The sequence below is a fragment of the Mus pahari genome, chromosome 9, assembly GCF_900095145.1.
Source record: "Mus pahari chromosome 9, PAHARI_EIJ_v1.1, whole genome shotgun sequence".
Lineage (NCBI taxonomy): Eukaryota > Metazoa > Chordata > Mammalia > Rodentia > Muridae > Mus > Mus pahari.
This window is the reverse complement of record NC_034598.1, coordinates 45,908,595-45,926,278: the sequence shown is the minus strand read 5'-3', so window position 1 is coordinate 45,926,278 and position 17,684 is coordinate 45,908,595. Positions and strand designations below refer to the sequence as shown.

The 17,684-nt window shown below is 55.3% G+C and overlaps 3 protein-coding genes across 4 annotated transcripts in view; 1 reads left to right on the top strand and 2 right to left on the bottom strand.

Annotated features, from left to right (window-relative positions):
• Positions 1-1,509, bottom strand: part of Smim24 (small integral membrane protein 24) — a 2,944-nt gene extending 1,435 nt beyond the window's left edge. The window contains exons 1-3 of the mRNA XM_021205728.2: positions 1,338-1,509; positions 615-726; positions 360-422 (exon numbers count right to left, since the gene is read on the bottom strand). Coding sequence (XP_021061387.1) covers positions 360-422; positions 615-726; positions 1,338-1,404 — 242 coding nt within the window. The 5' untranslated portion in view covers positions 1,405-1,509. The remainder of the gene's footprint in view (positions 1-359; positions 423-614; positions 727-1,337) is intronic.
• Positions 1,510-6,136: 4,627 nt separating this feature from the next.
• On the bottom strand, positions 6,137-10,209 carry Dohh (deoxyhypusine hydroxylase). 2 transcript variants are annotated; one of them, XM_029542362.1, is made up of 5 exons: positions 10,031-10,209; positions 8,471-8,799; positions 7,996-8,072; positions 6,996-7,236; positions 6,137-6,764 (listed from the first exon to the last, which is right to left on the bottom strand). In XM_029542362.1, exons 2-5 carry the CDS (start codon positions 8,742-8,744, stop codon positions 6,448-6,450), a joined length of 909 nt encoding a protein of 302 aa, XP_029398222.1. In that variant the 5' UTR covers positions 8,745-8,799; positions 10,031-10,209; the 3' UTR covers positions 6,137-6,447. The 2 variants fall into 2 exon arrangements, with proteins under 2 accessions (XP_029398222.1, XP_029398223.1); XM_029542363.1 differs by having other exon boundaries at positions 8,471-8,796.
• Positions 10,210-15,413: 5,204 nt separating this feature from the next.
• Fzr1 (fizzy and cell division cycle 20 related 1) overlaps positions 15,414-17,684 on the top strand; it is a 12,221-nt gene continuing 9,950 nt past the window's right edge. The window contains exon 1 of the mRNA XM_021204431.2: positions 15,414-15,605. The gene's annotated coding sequence lies outside the window, so the exon portion shown is untranslated. The remainder of the gene's footprint in view (positions 15,606-17,684) is intronic.

Genomic DNA, 17,684 nt, shown 5'->3' with positions numbered 1-17,684 from the left:
TGGATGGGTGGATGGATGGATAGGTGGATGGGTGGGTGGATGGATAGGTGGATGAATATGTGGATGGGTGGGTCACTTATGATAGAGTGATGGTCATGGTGATGGTGTACAGGAAACCAATTCTGGGTACAGGTAGCCCCAGCCTTTCCTCCTAGCCCTTCCTTCCTCAGGACCCTCTCAGGTTCACAGGGCTCAGCTGTATTTCCAGCTGCCCATTCCAACAATCCCCCACTTCTATCCCTCTCCCAGATTCAGAATCTGCATTAGAGATTCCCACACAGAGCCCACCTGCTGGACACTGTCCCCTCCCCGGAGCTGGGCCTCCCAGGGCTGTCTGGGGGGAATCACCCACGGGGTACCTTGGCTTTGAGTTCTCGTTCATAATGTGCTCCATTCTGAATGTAGCCTCCTCATCCTCTGCTCTGCACACACAGAAAGATTGATACAAGAGCTGTTCTCTGCCTCAGTATCCCCAACTGAGGTCATGAACTCCAAGAATCAGAAGGGATCAACAGGGCAGCAAAGCAAGTTGACCTCCAGGCTGACCCTGGGAGGGAGCACAGAAGGGCGGGGAGGTCAAGGAGGCCCTGCGTGGGGCAGGGGCAGGTCCTCACCTGCCTTTGGCGCACCAGACACGATTGACCAGCATGAGGACGAAGACTATGAACAGGAAGCCCACCACTGCGGCCAGGCCTACCAGCCAAGGCTTCAGGCGGCGCTCTGAGGCTGCAAAGGACAAGACAAGTCAGACACCAAAAACGAAGGGCCTGCAGGGAGAAGGGGAGCCTGCAGAAGTGGGGTCTGCGGGAGGGAAAAGAAGGGTCTTGGGGAGCGAGGGGTGTGCGGGAGATAGGGGGTACGTTAAAAGAGGCGGGTCTTGGAGGGCGGGGCTTAGAAAAGGCGTAAAGAGGTGGGAATCAGGAAGAAAGTCCAAGAATAGAAGCGGCCAGGGGCTCAGGGGGCGGAGGTTGTAAAGGAGGCCCGGGCCTCCCGGAGAAGCTGGGCTTCTAGAGGGTGGGGCTTTCAGATAAAGTAATTGAGGGAGCAGGGGAGGAGGTGAGCGGCGAGGCGGGGGTGGAGGGTTGGGGGGATAGCTCAGAGAGGCCTTGAAGGAGCTCAGAGGACAGCTGGAAAAGGGCAGTGGCCTCAGCTTACAGAGAGACAGGGCAGGAGTATGTCAGATAGGAGACATTGGAGTCCCCACCAGAGCCCTCCTCACTTCCTCGTCCCGAGCACTTGCCTTGCCTTAGTTTCTCCTAATGGGAAAGGAGACGCTGAAGAGCCCCTGCCCCAGTTCCTAACACCCACCCAGCTTGAGCTCCGCACCCTAGTCCTACCCTGCTGGGCCTCAGCGGGTGTCAGGAGCAGAGGAACCAGCAGCAGCAGCCTGCCCAGGGTGTCCATGGCCAGCACGCTGGATAGGGGCCGACGACGTTCAGCCGCGGGTGTGAGCCGCACAGAGCTCGGGTGGGGTTAAGACAGGGTGGTTGGGCAGGGCGGGGAACCTGTGGTCTGTGGCCCAGCCTCTCATGCCTGCTTGGCATCAGACCCCTGCATCTTTGGAGGGCAGAGTCTGCAGCTAGTTTAATATTAACCTAGACTGTCCCTTCCCCCGCACCTTGCACCCCTCCCTGGAGACCAGCAGCCCCAGGGACAGGTCCTTAGCGTCCTCTGTAAGAAGTCAGGCTGCACAGATGGGGACGTCCACGCCTTCACGTGCATACAACCAAGTGTGGCAGTCAGGCTTGGTGGCTGGGACAAGCTTGACAACTTTGTGTCGGCCCAGTGGGGTTGGCAGCTCTGTGAGCACCAGGCTGCAAAGGGGGCGGGGAGCACTATGTTCCTAGAAGGGGGACCCTCAATGCAACGGCAGAGACACCTGCCTGAAGAGCATCCATACATCTCAACATACAAAACGGGGCACAGGCTTCTGCCCTCAACCTTGGGCCTCAATCTGATTAGATATCAGGCCCCACCTGGGCAAAGGAGGGCCCCACCCAGAGGAGTCACGGGTGCGGCCACAGCCTGTGCACGTGCACGAGACAGCAAGGAAGCAGGGCATTGATGTCCTCGTGTGCCCGTCATTCCCACACACCAGAAGCCCGAGGCAGGAGGATGGTTAGGGGTAGGCCTCATCTGGCCTCCAGAGCAAGACACTGTCTCAGAAATAAAACTGTGTGCTGGGCTGCAGCTCAGAAGCAGAGCAGTCTCCCAGTGTGCACAGGCCCTGGGTTCCTTCCCGGGGACCCCAGAAACTAGGGGGGGGGGATGACACATGCCTGTCATCACAGCATTCAGAGGCAGGGGCAGGAGAATGAAGAGTCCCAGGTCTCCTCATCTACATACCAAGTTTGAGGCAGGTCTCATGCAGTTTGGGAAGAGGGGGTTGGCTTGTTTTTTCTGGTTTTGGTTTTTTTGAGACAGGGTAGCCCCGGCTGTCCTGGAACTCACTTCGTAACTCAGAGAGTTACTCCTGCCTCTGCCTCTTGAGTGTTGGGATTAAAGATGTCACCAGAAACCCAACCAGACATGCCTATATTAAGCTCCTACTGTATACTCATAGAGTCCTGTGCTGAGAGATCTCAGCCCACATGGGATGTCAGGAGCCCAGACCGACAAGCCTAACAGCTGAGGTGGGGGAAGCCCTGTGGAGAGGACCTACCACACATGGCTCCTTATGCTCCCTAGTCCAGGCTGACCTGGAATGTGCCATCCTCCTGACTCAGCCTCTGAATGCTGAGGATGACAGCTTGGTTACTCCGTGCTGCGTGTGACAAGTTCCCTAAGCTGAGGGACCTTCACCCAGACATTTCTCAGTGGCCTGCCTCAGTTTCCAATCTGTGCTACTGGGCTCACTAACAGGAGGGTTTTGTGAGAACGTGTGGGACAGGGCTGAGACAAAAGGGTCACGGCACTTGGACAGTCAGATAGGCTTTTAATTTGTGAGTGAATTTGGCCTCACTCTTCTCCTCTCAGCAAACACTCCTGACGCAAAAGGAGTCTGTGTAAGGAATTATCCATGGGAGAAAATATTGCAGGTGATGTCTCTGAGTTCCAGGACAGCCAGGGCTGTTACGCAGAGAAACCCTGTCTTGAAAAACCAAAAAAGAAAGAGAGAAAGGAAGGAAGGAAGGAAGGAAGGAAGGAAGGAAGGAAGGAAGGAAGGAAGATGTCAGGGCCTCGAGCTGGCACAGCCTTGTAGGAGACCCTGGGCTCTGTCCTCGGTATCACAGAAGCCCAGATCTGTCATCCCAGCATTTAGGAGACGGTGACTGGAGGATCAGGAGTTCAAGGTCGCCCTCTGCTATATATCAAGTTCAAGGCTTGCCTAGGCTACATGAGACCCTGTCTCCAAGTCAATAAAATGGAAGTGGAGTCTGCAATCAGAGCCCTCCAGCCTAGGAGGGGACTTTTGAGTTCCGGCCTGGCCAAACCCTATGTTGTACAACAGTCATGTCACATACACAGGTGGTCCAACTGAGGCAGAGGGAACTGCCCGGCCCACCAGCGTCACACGTGCTCCTCCTCCAAGTCAGTCTAGCCTCCAAAAGTTGGTTTGCACCGGCGGGTCCCTGAAGGCGATGGAGGTACGGCGAGGAGCACTGGCAGGATCGTCCTCCCCACGCCAGGCCAGAGCCAGCTGAAGATCCAGCTCTTCCAGGTCCTCTGCGGCCAAGCTGGCCCGCAGCTCCCGGGGACCTTCCTCCTGGTCAGGCTTAGGGCCAAAGGCCCAGTCTGCAGGGACAAGTGGCTGGTAAGGTCGTGACTGGCCACCCGGAACCTTGACCGAGCCCACCGCTCCGCCTGATCTTGGCCACGCCCATGCCGTGGTCCGATCTGGCTACGCCCACCCCTGGCCCGACCCTGGCCTAGACCGGAGCTCCATCCCATGCCACCCGTGACCCCAGCCCAGGATGGATTAGGCGGGAAAGTGGCTCACCAGCCAGGTCATGAGCTAGATCTTTGATGAGGTGGCCAACGATGGCGTAGGCCACTGCCACCACCAGGATAGCAGCCATCAGCAGATACAGGGCATAGCGAGGCAGGCGGATGGCATCCAGCGCGGGCGGCCGGTATTCCTCATACATCGGAGGGGCTGGGCTCCAGTCCTCCGCCTGTCTTTCGTCCACTGACCCTGCCATGGCTGGGACACTTTCAACAGGAGCCTGAGGGAGGTGACCCACACACGGGAGTATTAGGGCATGAGCTAAAAGGATTAGGACAGCTCCTCCAGGCCATCTGTCCGGATCAGTTCCCCTCACCAGAAGTGACGCGTACATCTACATTGACCCCATGGCCTTCGCAGGCCGAGTTCTCTGTGCAGGGTAGGCAGAGGGCTCATCTGTGCAAAGCTCTGGGGCAGCCCGGAGCCTGGTACTCTCGGTGAGCATGCGTGGGGCTCATGCCACTGTGACCGACCGAACAACGAAGGGTCAGCAGGGTGGGACCCACGGGTCGCTGCAGGCAGAGTGGACTCTGCTCACGGGCGTCCTCTGGCGGCCACTGTGGGGGAGGACAGCATGTAGACGGTGGGAGTGAGTACAATGGCTTCTTGCTGGGTGGGCCCTAGGATGGAGCCCTGGGAGGTTCAAGAAGGGGGCAACCTGAGCACTCTGTGGGAGACCGGGTTCAAATCCCAGTTCTGAGGGTTCCGTGCTGTGACTGTCCCAGCTCTGGTACGGTAGATTTCCTTATAGCAAGGGGTTGGTCATCACAGAACAGCTAAGTCCACTACACTGCCACTGGCTTCAAGTGTTCAGTCATCCTGTATATGCCCAGCATTCGGGGGCAGCAGGGCACTGCAACTGGGACAGGCACCAGACGGTGGTCTTTGCAGTCTGTAACATGTTTCATGCTCAAAGTATCAGGCAGAAGAGGAACAAAGACTAAGGACAGGAGGTGGAGCGAGAACTAGGCAGACAGCCAGGCCAAGAAAGAACAAAGCCAGGGGTCAAGGAGGGGTCACGTGAGGGTGGTGCTCCGAGGAGGAGGAAGACCGGCCAGGTCAGATGGTATCAGGGAAGGAGGGGATCTGTAACTTGATTCTCAGGAGGGCTCCCATGGGCAGTTCCCGGGGCACAGTGGCCAGGCATGGTGGCATAAGTTTAAGCCATGATGGGGAGAAATGGGAGATAAGGAATTTGAGTCTGGAGTGAAAACTTAAGTGAGGAGACTTGGTAACCTCTCGGTGCTATGAGTACAAAGTGACTAGCCAGGAAGCGCGGCACCCAGCAGGACACTGAGGCAAGAAGATAGCCATGAATTTGGCTAGCCTGGGCTACACATTGTACCCTCTGATTTAAAAAAAACCTGGACATGATGATTCCCACCTGCTATCACAGGCAGCGAGGGAGACTCATCCTTTGCTATACTTCAGGTGGGAGCTCAAGACCAGACTGGGCTACATGAGACCCAGCCTGGAGAGGAAGACCAAGAGTTAGTTCACTGGCCAGAGCACTGGATGCTCTTGCACAGGGCCTGGGCCCACACGTCTAAAGAACATACATAGGGCTGGGGGCTAGCTCAGGCTAAGGTTCTCATCATGCAACTGTGAGAACCTGAATTCATATCCCCGAGACCTATGGAAAAGCCAGGCATGGTGGCCACAACTGTAACTCCAGCACTGGGGGGGACTGAAACATGAGGATGACCCCTGGTAATGCTATGGCCCAGCTGACTCAGCAAGTTCCAGGCTCAGGGGAAGTTGATGCTTCAAGTAAACAAGACTGGGCTGTCAGGAGGTGCCCACACCAGCCTCTGGCCTCTCAGCATGGCAACCATGGTGGCAAGGACAAAAATCACTCACTTTGGAACAATCCAGAGCCCACTCCCCCTTCTTGGGGGAAGAGCACAGAAGGCAGGGGAGGGCAGGGGTCACCTGCCACGTGACATGTGCATGGGTATGACACCTGAGATCCAGGCCTTGGAAGCTAGAACAGATGGCTGTGGGCTGCTGCGTTCTATATCAACATTTATAGAGGTGAATGGGGTCCAGGGAAGTGGGTGTCCCAGCTAGCATGGAATTATGGGAGCCTGATGGGAACCCACAGTATGGACTTTTAGCTAAACCACTAAACCTTCTTCTGTGACCCCCCCAAAGGCCATGTGACTGTCCCCACAGAGCAGGAGCCAGCACTTGTGAAAAATAACTTATTTTATTCATGTAGCACGCTGGGGCTGGCTTGTACTTCCTGCTTGACCCAGATGTGAGGTGCACCCCACACACCCCTGCCCCCACAACTTTGCCAACTCTGCAAGCATCTGCACTGCCACCTCTGCTGGTGTGGAGGGCACGGGAGACACAGAACCACAGAGCAGATAGCACCCAGCAAGGCAGGTGAGGCGAGTGGGACACAGGGCCCTCAGCTGCTCTGCTCCCTAATCTGGATGTGAGGCACAGCACACGTGGCCAGGGTTGGGGCGGCAGCAGCAGCAGCAGGTGCTAGGTCAGGGTGGCGGCCGCAGGCGCTCCAGCCCGTCTGCATACTGGAAGTCCTGGCCGCTCTCGTACTCATACATGTCCAGGGCCACCTCGCAGCTCTCCCGCACCACCTGCTCAGGGTCCGCGATGTGCTCTCGCAATGCAGTCAGGCAGGCAGGTCTGGCGATGGCGCCCAGGGCCTCTGCGCACTCGTGCCGCACCATGGGACTCTCGGTGGTCCGCGCCAATGTGGCTGCCAGCCAGGGCACGGCTGCCTCGTGCTGCAGCTGACCCAGCACATAGCCCACCTCATGGCGGAAGAGTGCACTGCCACACAGCAGGCCTGCAAGGCAAAGGCCAACGAAACAGGGTAAGGAGAGCTGGGCAGGAAAGGGTTGGCACGTAGGGTCCCAAGACAGGGACACACCAAGACCACTATGGTCAGACAGCCAGGGAAAATCCCCAGGGTGTGTGTGGGGGGCACCTGGATGGGAAGAAGGTGGCCCTGGGACTCACAGCTGCCCCTCAGGCTGCACAAGAGATCACCCAGTCCAGGGCTATGCTCCAGCCTCACCTTCAGCCAGGGCCAAGGCAGCCTCCTTGCCACCCACATTGCGCAGGGCAAACATGGCACGGTACCGCTCAAAAAGTGGCCGTGCCTCATCCAGCAGGGCCTCCCGCAGCTGCCCCACATCCTGCTCTGCTGCAGGGGGCGCTGGGTCCACTGAGAGGTAGGGTCCTGCACATGTGGCCTCCCCCGGATGCTGTTGCAGCCACTCTAGACGCCCAACGGCAAGCTGGCACGTCTCAGCCACCTGCAAATAGCAGAAAGAGGCAGCTATGGGTCCTGATGCTGGGGACATGGGGTGCATGTCTTGCCCAATCCCCACTCTCCTAGACTTATGGCTGAGCCAAGCGGAGTAGCTTCAGGTTGGACATAGACCAAAGAGTGGCATGAGCAGGCACTGGGGACGGGTGGAGGCCTGGGGCAACACAGAGCAATCAGTGCAAAGGCCCTGGGGTTGGACATCACAGGAAAAGCAAGGGGTATGAGAAGCAGGAAGGCAGGCAGAGGACAGACTCTAGCCTGGGACCCACATGCTAGGACAAAGCCAGAGATGCAAGGTGAACCCAGCAGCCACAGGTGCAATAATAGGTGGCCCTGCAGAGCGGCGCACCCTCACACACTGGAGTATTACTCAGCCATCAATAGGAGCAAGGCTGTGACAGCACAGCATGGACCAACCTTTGGAACATGGTGCTCAGGGAGCCGCAGACATAGAAGACCACACAATGCAGACTCCCTGACAGAATAATGTACAGAACAGGGGGGTCCAGGGGTAGAAAGTAGATTTGTGGGTACAGTATGGGCAAGGGGAAGGACCATATAGGTCATAGGTTTCAACAGTGAACAGACAAGGGTAGAATTCTCAAGGCTGGGGATCCAGAGCTGTGGGGAGACCCTACAGGTGCCCCCCCCCATGTCTAGAGTATCCTTTTGCAGGAGGTTGCCCTAGTAACCAGACATGGCGTATAGAGCTTGTCCTGGCAGAGATGGGCCAGAGTCTCCTCACCTCAACCACTGGGTCTGTGCAATACTGCTTCAGGAGGCCTAGAACTTCCGGGTTACCAATCGCCCCCAGGGCTTCCCCTGAGGAGACAAATCAGTAGAAAGGAGCTTGCTTGATGCCCAACACCTGACTGGTCTCCCAGGCCACAGCCGGGCCAACAGCCTCTGAGCTGGATAATCAGAATCCTTAACAAGTTGGCCCGCCTCACCGGGTCTAAAGCCACCCACCCCAGCCGGTGCCCCTGGATGGAGTGAGAAGTCATCACTAGACTTTGGGCTAAGAGGGACAGTGTGCCAAGGCCCTGAAGAACAGGTTGGCATGGGGCCCAGCTCAGAAGCAAAAACTCTGCTGGGGGATAGACCCCCCGTGCTGTCCATAGCCCTGTGTGGCACCCATCTTCTTCAGGACCTCCCTGCAGCTGCACCCACCTGTGCCCCAGGGACAGAGCTGAACACACCACTGGGCTGCCCTTCCTCACCTGCCTCGTGACGCACCATGGGCTCCTGGCTCGTGTCCTTCAGCACATCCACCAGCACAGGGATGGCCCGTGCATCCCTCATCTGGCCCAGGCAGTAGGCAAGCTCGTGCTTCAGAAGAGCAGAGCTGTCCTCAAAGCCCCGGCTGATCCAGGAGATAGCATCAGGGCCACCAAGTCCCCGAAGTGTAAACAGGGCACGGAAGCGGGCCTGCAAGGGCTGCTTGGGGTCCACCAAGGTCTTCCCTATGGCCTCTACCTCTTGCTCCGTTACCATGGCAACAGCCTCTCCAGCAGATCTGTGCCGCAGGGTTCTTGGCAGTAGAGACCTGCTATAGAAAAAGGAGAAGGGGAAGTCTCATGCTATGGTACACACCTGCATATCAGCCATTCCAGCCCCGGGATGCTGAGGCAGGAGGATTCCTGAGTTCCAGAACACAGAACTTTCTCCACATCCATCACCCTCCACCAAGGTGGTGGTGGTGGAAGCCAGAGCACTCTTCCCGGCCATCTCGGTCACTGGCATTGGCTTCACAGTCCAGAGCAGCCCATGGTTTCTGCTGTGCAGTTCAAGTAAGTTACTTTGTGTCTCTGGGCCTTAGGGTCAATGGCCTCTCTCTCCCCTGTGTATCTGTCACAAGCTTCACACAATGCCCAGAGAGGCACAAACAGAGGCCAGGCCCCGGACTCGTGCTCCAATTCAGGAGGCTGGGCCTGGAGGATTCCTCTCTCCCCCATGCCCTGTGACCTCACTTCCTGGGACTCAACCCTGGAACTGAGAAGAGACATTTTCAGGACAGCTTAGATGACAGATCTAGAAACTGTTGCAAAACTGATCTCAATAGCCTCGCACAACACCTTACTACTCCCTGTGGGATACACTTTATCCCTCTGCACTTCTCCCTGCTCCTGCCTTTGCACAACTTGTACCCTCTGCATGGCCCCATGGGTGCAGGACAACACACCCGCACAGGTGTTTTCTTTCACGGATGGATTATCATGGAAACAGACATCGCCGTGTATAAGAGGACCGGCCCCTGTCAGTCATCTAGACATACGGCAGATGCACACATAACAAACTGGACTAGCAGGCTGTGGCAAGTCGGAAGGCCTTCTGGGCTCTGATGTCACCCAGCGTCCCTGAGTTTGATGAGGCAGGTATGGCTGCCTCCCCACTGATGCCCATCAGAAGACAGGCACATTCAGAGTATGGGGCCTCCCGCTTAACTCAAAAAGGCTCCATCCAGGCTGGGCAGGCCCCATACCCGGAGAGGCTGAGGCAGGAGGATAGCCGGCCCCAGGAGATCTTGTCTCCAAATACTTAAGCTGAGAGGTCGAGCGCGGGCCGGGCCTGCACGAAGCCCAGCTCCCCCCAGCAGCCGGTGAGCCCGGCCAACCTGTCGGCTAAGCACGGGGTAGGAGGCTAGCCTGGGCTACATGATATCCTGTGTGACATCAAATAACAAAGGGGGCAAAGTGGTCCAATTCCCCGCAGGAAGCCTGGTGGCGGGCGTCCCGGGGTCCCCCCAAGGGAAATCCCTGCGCGTCCAGGGCAGCGAGTACCTCAAAGCGGAAGTCCCCCGAAGGGAGGCACTTTCGGCACTGCTCACGGTGCTTTCGGCTACAGACTAGTCAATAAGCTCCGCACATTCGGGAGAGATGGAGAGGGTCGCCGCGACAGCGCGGAGAACAGGTCCGCCGACGCACCCCGCGCGACGTCCTCTGGACGCCGCCATCTTGATGGCCACGTGACCAGGCCGGGCGGAACCATCGCCGCGACTAGGGGTGTCCACACCCGGAACGATGCGGCAGCGACGCCCCAGGACTGTACTAAGAGCCGGAGAAGGACTTCCGGTCTTCCTCCGGAAGAAGAGTTTCCGACTGTCCCCCCCCATAGAGAAAAAGAAATGGTTTGATCCCATTCAAAGAGCAACAGATCTGCACAGAGCATGCGCAGTGTCTAGTGGGCGTGGCTGTACTCTACAGGGCGCGGCCAGTGGTCTCTGGGACCAAAACAAATGGAGGAAAAGAAATGGGAGATAAGCCGGTGGTGGTGGCGCACGCCTTTGATCCCAGCACTCGGGAGGCAGAGGCTGGCGGATTTCTGAGTTCGAGGCCAGCCTGGTCTACAGAGTGAGTTCCAGGACAGCCAGGGCTACACAGAGAAACCCTGGATGTGTGTCTGTGCAAGGGGGACAGATCCCCTGGAACTGGAGTCAGAGTTGTGAGTCACCGTGTGGGTGCTGGGAACTGAACCTGGGCCCTCCGGAAGAGCAACCACCGAGCATGTCTCCAGCCCCATGAAATCCGTTATTACATAGTTATGTAAACTTAATTTATGGTAATAACAATGTTTTAAAAGTAAAAATAAAATTAAGACAAAAAATACACTATCTATTTATCAGAATGCCACCAGGAACCCTGTTATTATATGGGTTTGTATGATGCATGTATATAAATGTGAAAAATGCAAATGTGAGTACATACGCTAAAAATACACAATGTATATGCCAAAAAAATTCAAAGAAAAATGAACATTAGCCTGGGAGTGAATGTTTAAAACATTTTATAACTGGGCACACTGCCTCACATCTTTAAATCCCAGCACTCAGAAGGCAGAGGCAGGTGGAGCTCTGTGAGTTCGAGGCCAGATCTACACAGCAAGTTCCATCCAGGGTTATACAGTGAACCCCTGCCTTAAAATACAAGCGAAGGTCACGTCCACTCTGTGATGCAGCTCTTTGCTAAGCGGTCCTCCATGGGCAAGCAACATGGGAGGAGACCCACAATGGAGCTGACACTGTTGGGCCCAGAGGTACTTTTTGATTTCTTAGTTGGATTTCCTCTCTGGATGTTTGTTTTTGTGACCAGTATCTTGCTCTGCAGCCCAGGGCTGGCCTCCAACATGGGAGGCTGCCTTCTGAGATCTGGGACGACAGACAACAACTGTCCACGTACATCCTGTGGGCTCTGAAAGTGCCTTCCCTAGGTGAGGTGGCATGTGTGGAGGCCGGGTGGAGTGAGAGACAGGTCTTAAAACATAAGAACGATTGAGGAAGACGCCTCCATCTGTGCACGTGCATATGCACAGAAAAAAACATAACGCACATGGCCACAGATAACGGACCGCACTGTCACCCTGGCCAGCTTGCCACAGAGCACAGCTTTGATGTTTACACGAAGCTCCAGGAAAGGCTGTGGTTGCTGTAGCAGCAGATCACAGGATCCGGTGATACCAGGTGTGATCCAGCCCCCATACCAGCCAGTGGGAAGGGATGGGCCCAGGAGTGCAGGAAGCAGATATGAATTCAGGGTTTGGCATGCTGCCCTGGGAGGAACTGAGAGCAGAAAATGCCACCAAGAACCCAGCATCCATGACTTCCCCTCTGCAGCTATGGTTGGTCAGCCAGCAGTGGCTAGTGTGTGGCCCCATCACTCCTGTCTCCCGCCAGTACAAGACTGGGTTTTGTTAGCCAGGCAGTGGAGGCATCACTTTTAATCCCAGCACTCTGGAGGCAGAGGCAGGTGGATCTCTAAATTTGAGGCCAGCCTGGCCTACAGAGTGAATCCAGGACAGCCAGGTCTAAAAACAGTAAACTCTGTCTTGAAAACAAAATAAACATGAATGGGGGTTTTGTTGTTGAAATGAACCCAATGTCTCTTCTCGTCTCAGGGCCCAAGCTGTGGACCACAAGCCCGTGTCACTGAGACTGGCTGTTTGGCTCTGTTGTCATTTTATTTTGTTAAATTTATGAGTAGACCACATATACCGAGGTGCCATGTGCATAAGTCAACACCTCTTTCCACCATGTGTGTAGCATATTACTCACTGTGCCATCGCCCACACCTCCAATTTTTGTAAATTTTTTCATCTATTCGTGTTTTGACAACAGAGCCAGGTGGAATACGGCTGAGACACGCTGCAGCCCAGGCAGGCTGGCCTGGAGCTATGCATTTGCTGAGGTCCCCAGGGCCAGAGCCTCTGCAGGTACACTGCAAGTCTTGTATGGGGACATCTTCTCTGCACCCCCCAGCAGGCTGGTGTAGACTCCTCCATCACCACATCCAGCTCTGTCTTCTCCAGACCCAGGGACTAAGCTTTTCTGCCCTGCCCCCATCAGTTATGCCAAGTTAATCAAGCTTAATAACCAAATTTAACAAAGAAATAGATTTATAAACTTTGTTATATCATCAAAATAACTTTTCAGATTTTCTTCTTTGTTCTCACTTAACGGCTTAGTGTGAATGTGTCTGCTTGAGTTTCTGTGGAACATGTTTGTTCAGTAGCATCAGAGGCCAGAAATGGCATCAGATTCCCCTGGAGTTATGGTTGGTTGTGAGTCACCACAGGCTGCTGTGAGTTGAACCCAGGTCCTCTGCAAGAGCCAATGACATTAATCCCAGCCCATGTGGGGTTCCTGATCCTCCTGACCCCATGCCCCACGGCTGGGATGACAGGAGAGCTCCACCTTGCCTGGTTTGTGTAGAGCTAATGGTGTAGAGGGTGGTATGTGCCAGGTAAGGGTCCAGACCTGCCCTAAAAGTGGATTTTAATTTATTTTTTGGTGGGTGCTGAGCATAAGACCTCACTCGTGTTAGGCAAACACTCCCATGGAGATATATCTCCAGCTGTATTTATTATTTACTGCAGTATTTCCAGGTGTATTATTTGAAATCTGTATATGTTCATTTCTTGTGTGTGTTTGTGTGTGTGCACACCACCATGCTGCTGTGGGGGCCACCTCAGAAGAAGCCCACTCTCTCCTTCCTCCACGTGGACCTGGGGACCAAACTTCAACATTTCAGGCTTGGCAGAAAGCACCTTCACCAGCTCCTTCATTATTTATTCTGAGCCAGGGTCAATCTGAACGTCCTAACTTCTCACCTGAACCTCCTCTAGCAGTTGACACCCAGGAATCTTCTTCCCATCTCTGGACATTTCCTGTCAGAGTCCACAAGGTGGGCGTGGCACTTTGTGTCTGGCCCTCTCACTGAGCCATGTCCTTCCGGGTCCCTCTGCTTCATAACCCATTAGATTCCTGGCCTTTTTCATGGCTGGGTTATGTTCCATTTTGTCCATGGGCTTGCTCCCTTCTCCAGAGGGTGGGCATTAGATTGTGACTAAAATGGCATCCACGTTGCTGTAGGAGGTTCTGAGTGGGTGGCTCCACTTGCAGAGGCCTGGTCTTGAGTCTTGGCTGTTCCATTTCTGAACAGCTGCCAGCCCCTCTCTTGCTATCACAATCTGCCAGGTAAGGAGAATGGCCTAACTTCCCCAAAACCTTGTGGTATGATTTGTTTTGGCATTATGTTAGATCTGAGTGGACCCCACAGGAGGAGCGCTCAGCCACAGGAATCTGGACTGAGATAGCTGTGTGTGCTGAACACCAGAGGTCCTTTGCACAACCCCTTCCCACTATGTCCACTGAGCTCAGCCTGAAGCTCACCCTTTGCCCTATGTGTATTTAAAATTTTTAAAAAGTTCTGAGCTGGGCGTGGTGGCGCACGCCTTTAATCCCAGCACTCGGGAGGCAGAGACAGGTGGATTTCTGAGTTCAAGGCCAGCCTGGTCTACAGAGTGAGTTCCAGGACAGCCAGGGCTACACAGAGAAACCCTGTCTCGGAAAACACAAAAAAAGAAAAAAGAAAAAAGTTCTATTTGTGCCTGTAGGTGGTGGTGCATGCTTCTGATCCCAGCTCTTGGGAGGCAGAGGCAGACAGATCTCTGAGTTTGATGCCAGCCTGGTCTGCAGAGCGAGTTCCAGGACAGCCAGGGCTACACCAAGAGACCCTAACCTCGAAAAACCAAACAGAACGCCAGACAACATAACTAAACCCAACCCTTTTTGGGTTTTGTGTGTGTATTTTGTTTTTTAAGATTTATTTACTTGTTTTATGTAAGTACACTGTCACCGTCTTTTTTTTTTTTTTCCAAGACAGGGTTTCTCTGTATAGCCCTGGCTGTCCTGGAACTCACTCTGTAGACCAGGCTGGCCTCGAACTCAGAAATCCGCCTCCCTCTGCCTCCTAAATGCTGGGATTAAAGGCGTGCGCCACCACGCCCGGCGCAGTCCGTGTTCTTTATTTGTTTAATGAGTGTCATTTAGCCAGGGGCTGGCACAGCTGTGCCCGTGGGATGGTCAGAGTTACACCTTGCAGGAGTTGGTTCTCGCCCTCTACCAAATGGCTCTGGGTATAAGGTCGGCTCCAGTTGGGGGCAGGTGTCTCACAGTCCTTCTAACAATGCAGAAGTTGAGGCTGGAGGATTGCTTCCAGCTCGAGGCTAATCTGGCTAGAGAGGGAGAGGCAGCTCGAAAAATGAAAACAATAAACGCACAGTGAGTAACCAGCAGCGTCCGCGCGCCGGGCGCCATCCGTGGGGTAGTCACCTGACTGTTGAGTGAATCACAGCTTCAGGGAGAAGCGCCCCACCGCTTCCCCAAACAGGAGCCGCGCCTTCCTCCGCGCCCAGTCACTCCCGTTCTGCTCCCCCCCACCCCCATTCAGCCGTGGTCTCCCCAGACAGCTCGTCCCACCACGGTTGCCCCGGGCAACAAGTGCCGCCTCGCTTCCTGTATTGATTTAAATCCTGAAGGACGTCCCACACTCCCGAGCTGCTCCGCGCTGCGGCGCGCAGGCGCAGTTGTTCGGGGTGGGCGCGAGCACGGCACAGGGTGGGAGGGTCTAGGGGGCGTGTCCTCGAGGGACAGGGGAAGAGGCGGTACAGGGGCGTGGCCCAGGAGAGGCGTTGGTAACTCGAGGGGCGTGGCTTCAACCCAGGGCACAGGGGGTTGGCGGAGAGAGCCGTGCGTGGCGGGCCGTGGGCGTGGCTGAGGGCGTGGCTTGCCCAAGGAAAACCTTGGCGGCGTTGGGGGGAGGGTCTGAGGGCGTGGCCTAGGCACGGTGATGCGCTGGGCGGCGGGGCCGGTCGCGGGCGCGCGCGCGGCCTGCGGGACAGATTGGGGGAGGGCGTCGGGTTGCCGCTGAGTTCCGCCATATTAGCTACGGCGGAGGCCGGGGGATTCCCGTGAGCCGCGGCGGCGGGGCCTGGCGCAGCAGCGGGGCCTCGAACAGGCGCGACGTGTTCCTGGGACCGGCGGGAACCGGCGGGTGCCGGCTGGCGACCGGAGCGAGGCAGGTGAGGACACGGGTGACTCGGGGACCCGCCCCCCAGCCGACCCCTTCCTTCTCAAGTGCTCCAGTGCGGCCTGATCCTGAACCCCACATCCCCGCGACCTCCAGTTCGGGCCCCGACTCCCCCAGCTCTCTGAGTCTGTCAGAGTCCTCCATCCCCAGAGCTCTGCTCTGATACTTGCTCCCCTCGAATCCAGGGCACCACCCATGTTGCTCCCCCGAACCCCAGAATGCAAACCAGCTTCCCAGATGAGGCCCTGAGTCACCCCAACCCTGAGTCCACTCACCCGGCAACCTCGCCTTGACCTCGCTCTGTCCATCACTGCAATCATCCCCAGAGCCTTGTTCTGAGCACGGGTAATGTCCAAATCCAGGCATTCCACATGTTTCAGCTCAGAACCCTAGGTCAGGCTCCTTGCGCCCCCAAATTCAGGTCACCCTTTACTACTTCCACCAAAACCACCTAGTGCAGATGAGGTCCTGAATCAGATCCCAGACGGTCTGTCCCCAATGACCTCGCCCTGTCACCACCACTGTGTATTCTTTTGAGCCATGTACCCTTAAATTTAGAGCATTCTGTCTCACGCTGATCGCTCAAAGACTCAACTGCAAACCATTCATCTGCACCCTGTTGACTTCCAAATGTAATCGCCTCTGCCTCAGATGCTCCCTACATCCAAACTGGGATCTGAGCCAACCTCCAGAGTCCAGGAGTCTCAAATCTGGCAGTCCCCCGGTGGGAAGGATTGTGAACTAAATTTGCCATAAACACCCAGTGATTCAGCCAACAACCAGGTGTCTCATCTCAGGGGAGACATGGCCAGAAACCACAGACATTGTGTCCCCAAATCCACCACGTACCCTCTCAGATCTGAACCTCCACGCTGTGTCTTCAAATGCAAGTCCAGGTCCTTCCATCTTCTATCCCTGACCCAAAGCCATTGTCCCCTACAAAGCCCTTAAATCACCCTACCAACTTCACCTGTCTCCCGCTTTAAGCCTGACACCAACCTCTGTGTAAGCATTACCTTCGTACCCTGCTCCCCTAAATTCTCAGCTACTTGAGAGCACCTGGTGGGAAGCACGCCTTGTTGAGAGCACCTGGTGGGAAGCACGCCCCCTACCTGACCTGTCTGAGAGATGACCTCATTCCTGGCTGGAATGAGGTCCCAGGCCTAGCTCCTTCCTACTATGAGTGAGGGTGATTTCCCCAGTGCAGATTCACCCAGAACAGACACCACCTCTGGCTCTGGGGATCAGGGCTTAGAAAGAAAGGGAGTTGGTGGCTCTGGCTCTCATGGGGCTGGGATGGCGTGTGTTGTAAAGATTAATGGTGTTCTCAGGTGTGGATTTGGTACTTGAGGAATTTAGCCCATATTTTGTGGGTCACTGGCTTGTTCAAGGGTCTCTTCTCTCTGCTTCCTTTGGATAGAGAGAGGGTCAGAAGCTAAGCGTGCACTGGAGGAGTCTTGGTGTGTTTTATTTCCTGGTTCTGGGCATGGAACCTAAGGCCTTTGTACATGGTTAGAAGAGAGAGGTCACCAATGAGCCAGGCCCCAGCCCCTCACTTGGGAGATTCTAGTCAGGGGCTCCGCCCCTGACCACGCCCATAGCCTTCTTTACCTTTAACATTATTTTTAAAAAATGTATGTGGGTGCTGGGCAGTAATGGTTCATGTAGAGGCAAAAGCAGGCAGATATCTCTCTGTTCAAGGCCAGCCTGGTCAACAGAGTAGTTCCAGGACAGCCAGAGCTACACAGAGAAACTGTCTTAAAAAACAAAACAAAACAAAAAGTGTATGTGTGGCTTTTCTGTTATTTTTATGTGTACGGGTATTTCCCTATGTTTATCTGGGTATTACGTGTGTACCCGTTGCTGGTAGAGACTGGAGAAGGTTGTGAGATGCCCTGAAACTGCAGTTACAGTCGTGAACTGCTGTGGAGGTGCTGGGAACTGAACTGTGGTCCTCTTGAAGAGCTAACCATGTCTCCAGCCCAGCTGTGCTTATTCTACTATTTTTTTAAAAGATTTATTTATTTTATGTATATGAGTACACTGTGACTGTCTTCAGATACACCAGAAG

Bases quoted from the DNA above. Each gene is read 5' to 3' on its own strand.
- Dohh (XM_029542362.1), bottom strand. From the start codon at position 8,744: ATGGTAACGGAGCAAGAGGTAGAGGCCATAGGGAAGACCTTGGTGGAC. The intron at 7,237-7,995 runs GTGAGGAGACTC...TGCTATTTGCAG, and splicing joins GCACAGACCCAGTGGTTGAG to GTGGCTGAGACGTGCCAGCT. The intron at 6,765-6,995 runs GTGAGGCTGGAG...TTTGCCTTGCAG, and splicing joins TGCCTTGGCCCTGGCTGAAG to GCCTGCTGTGTGGCAGTGCA.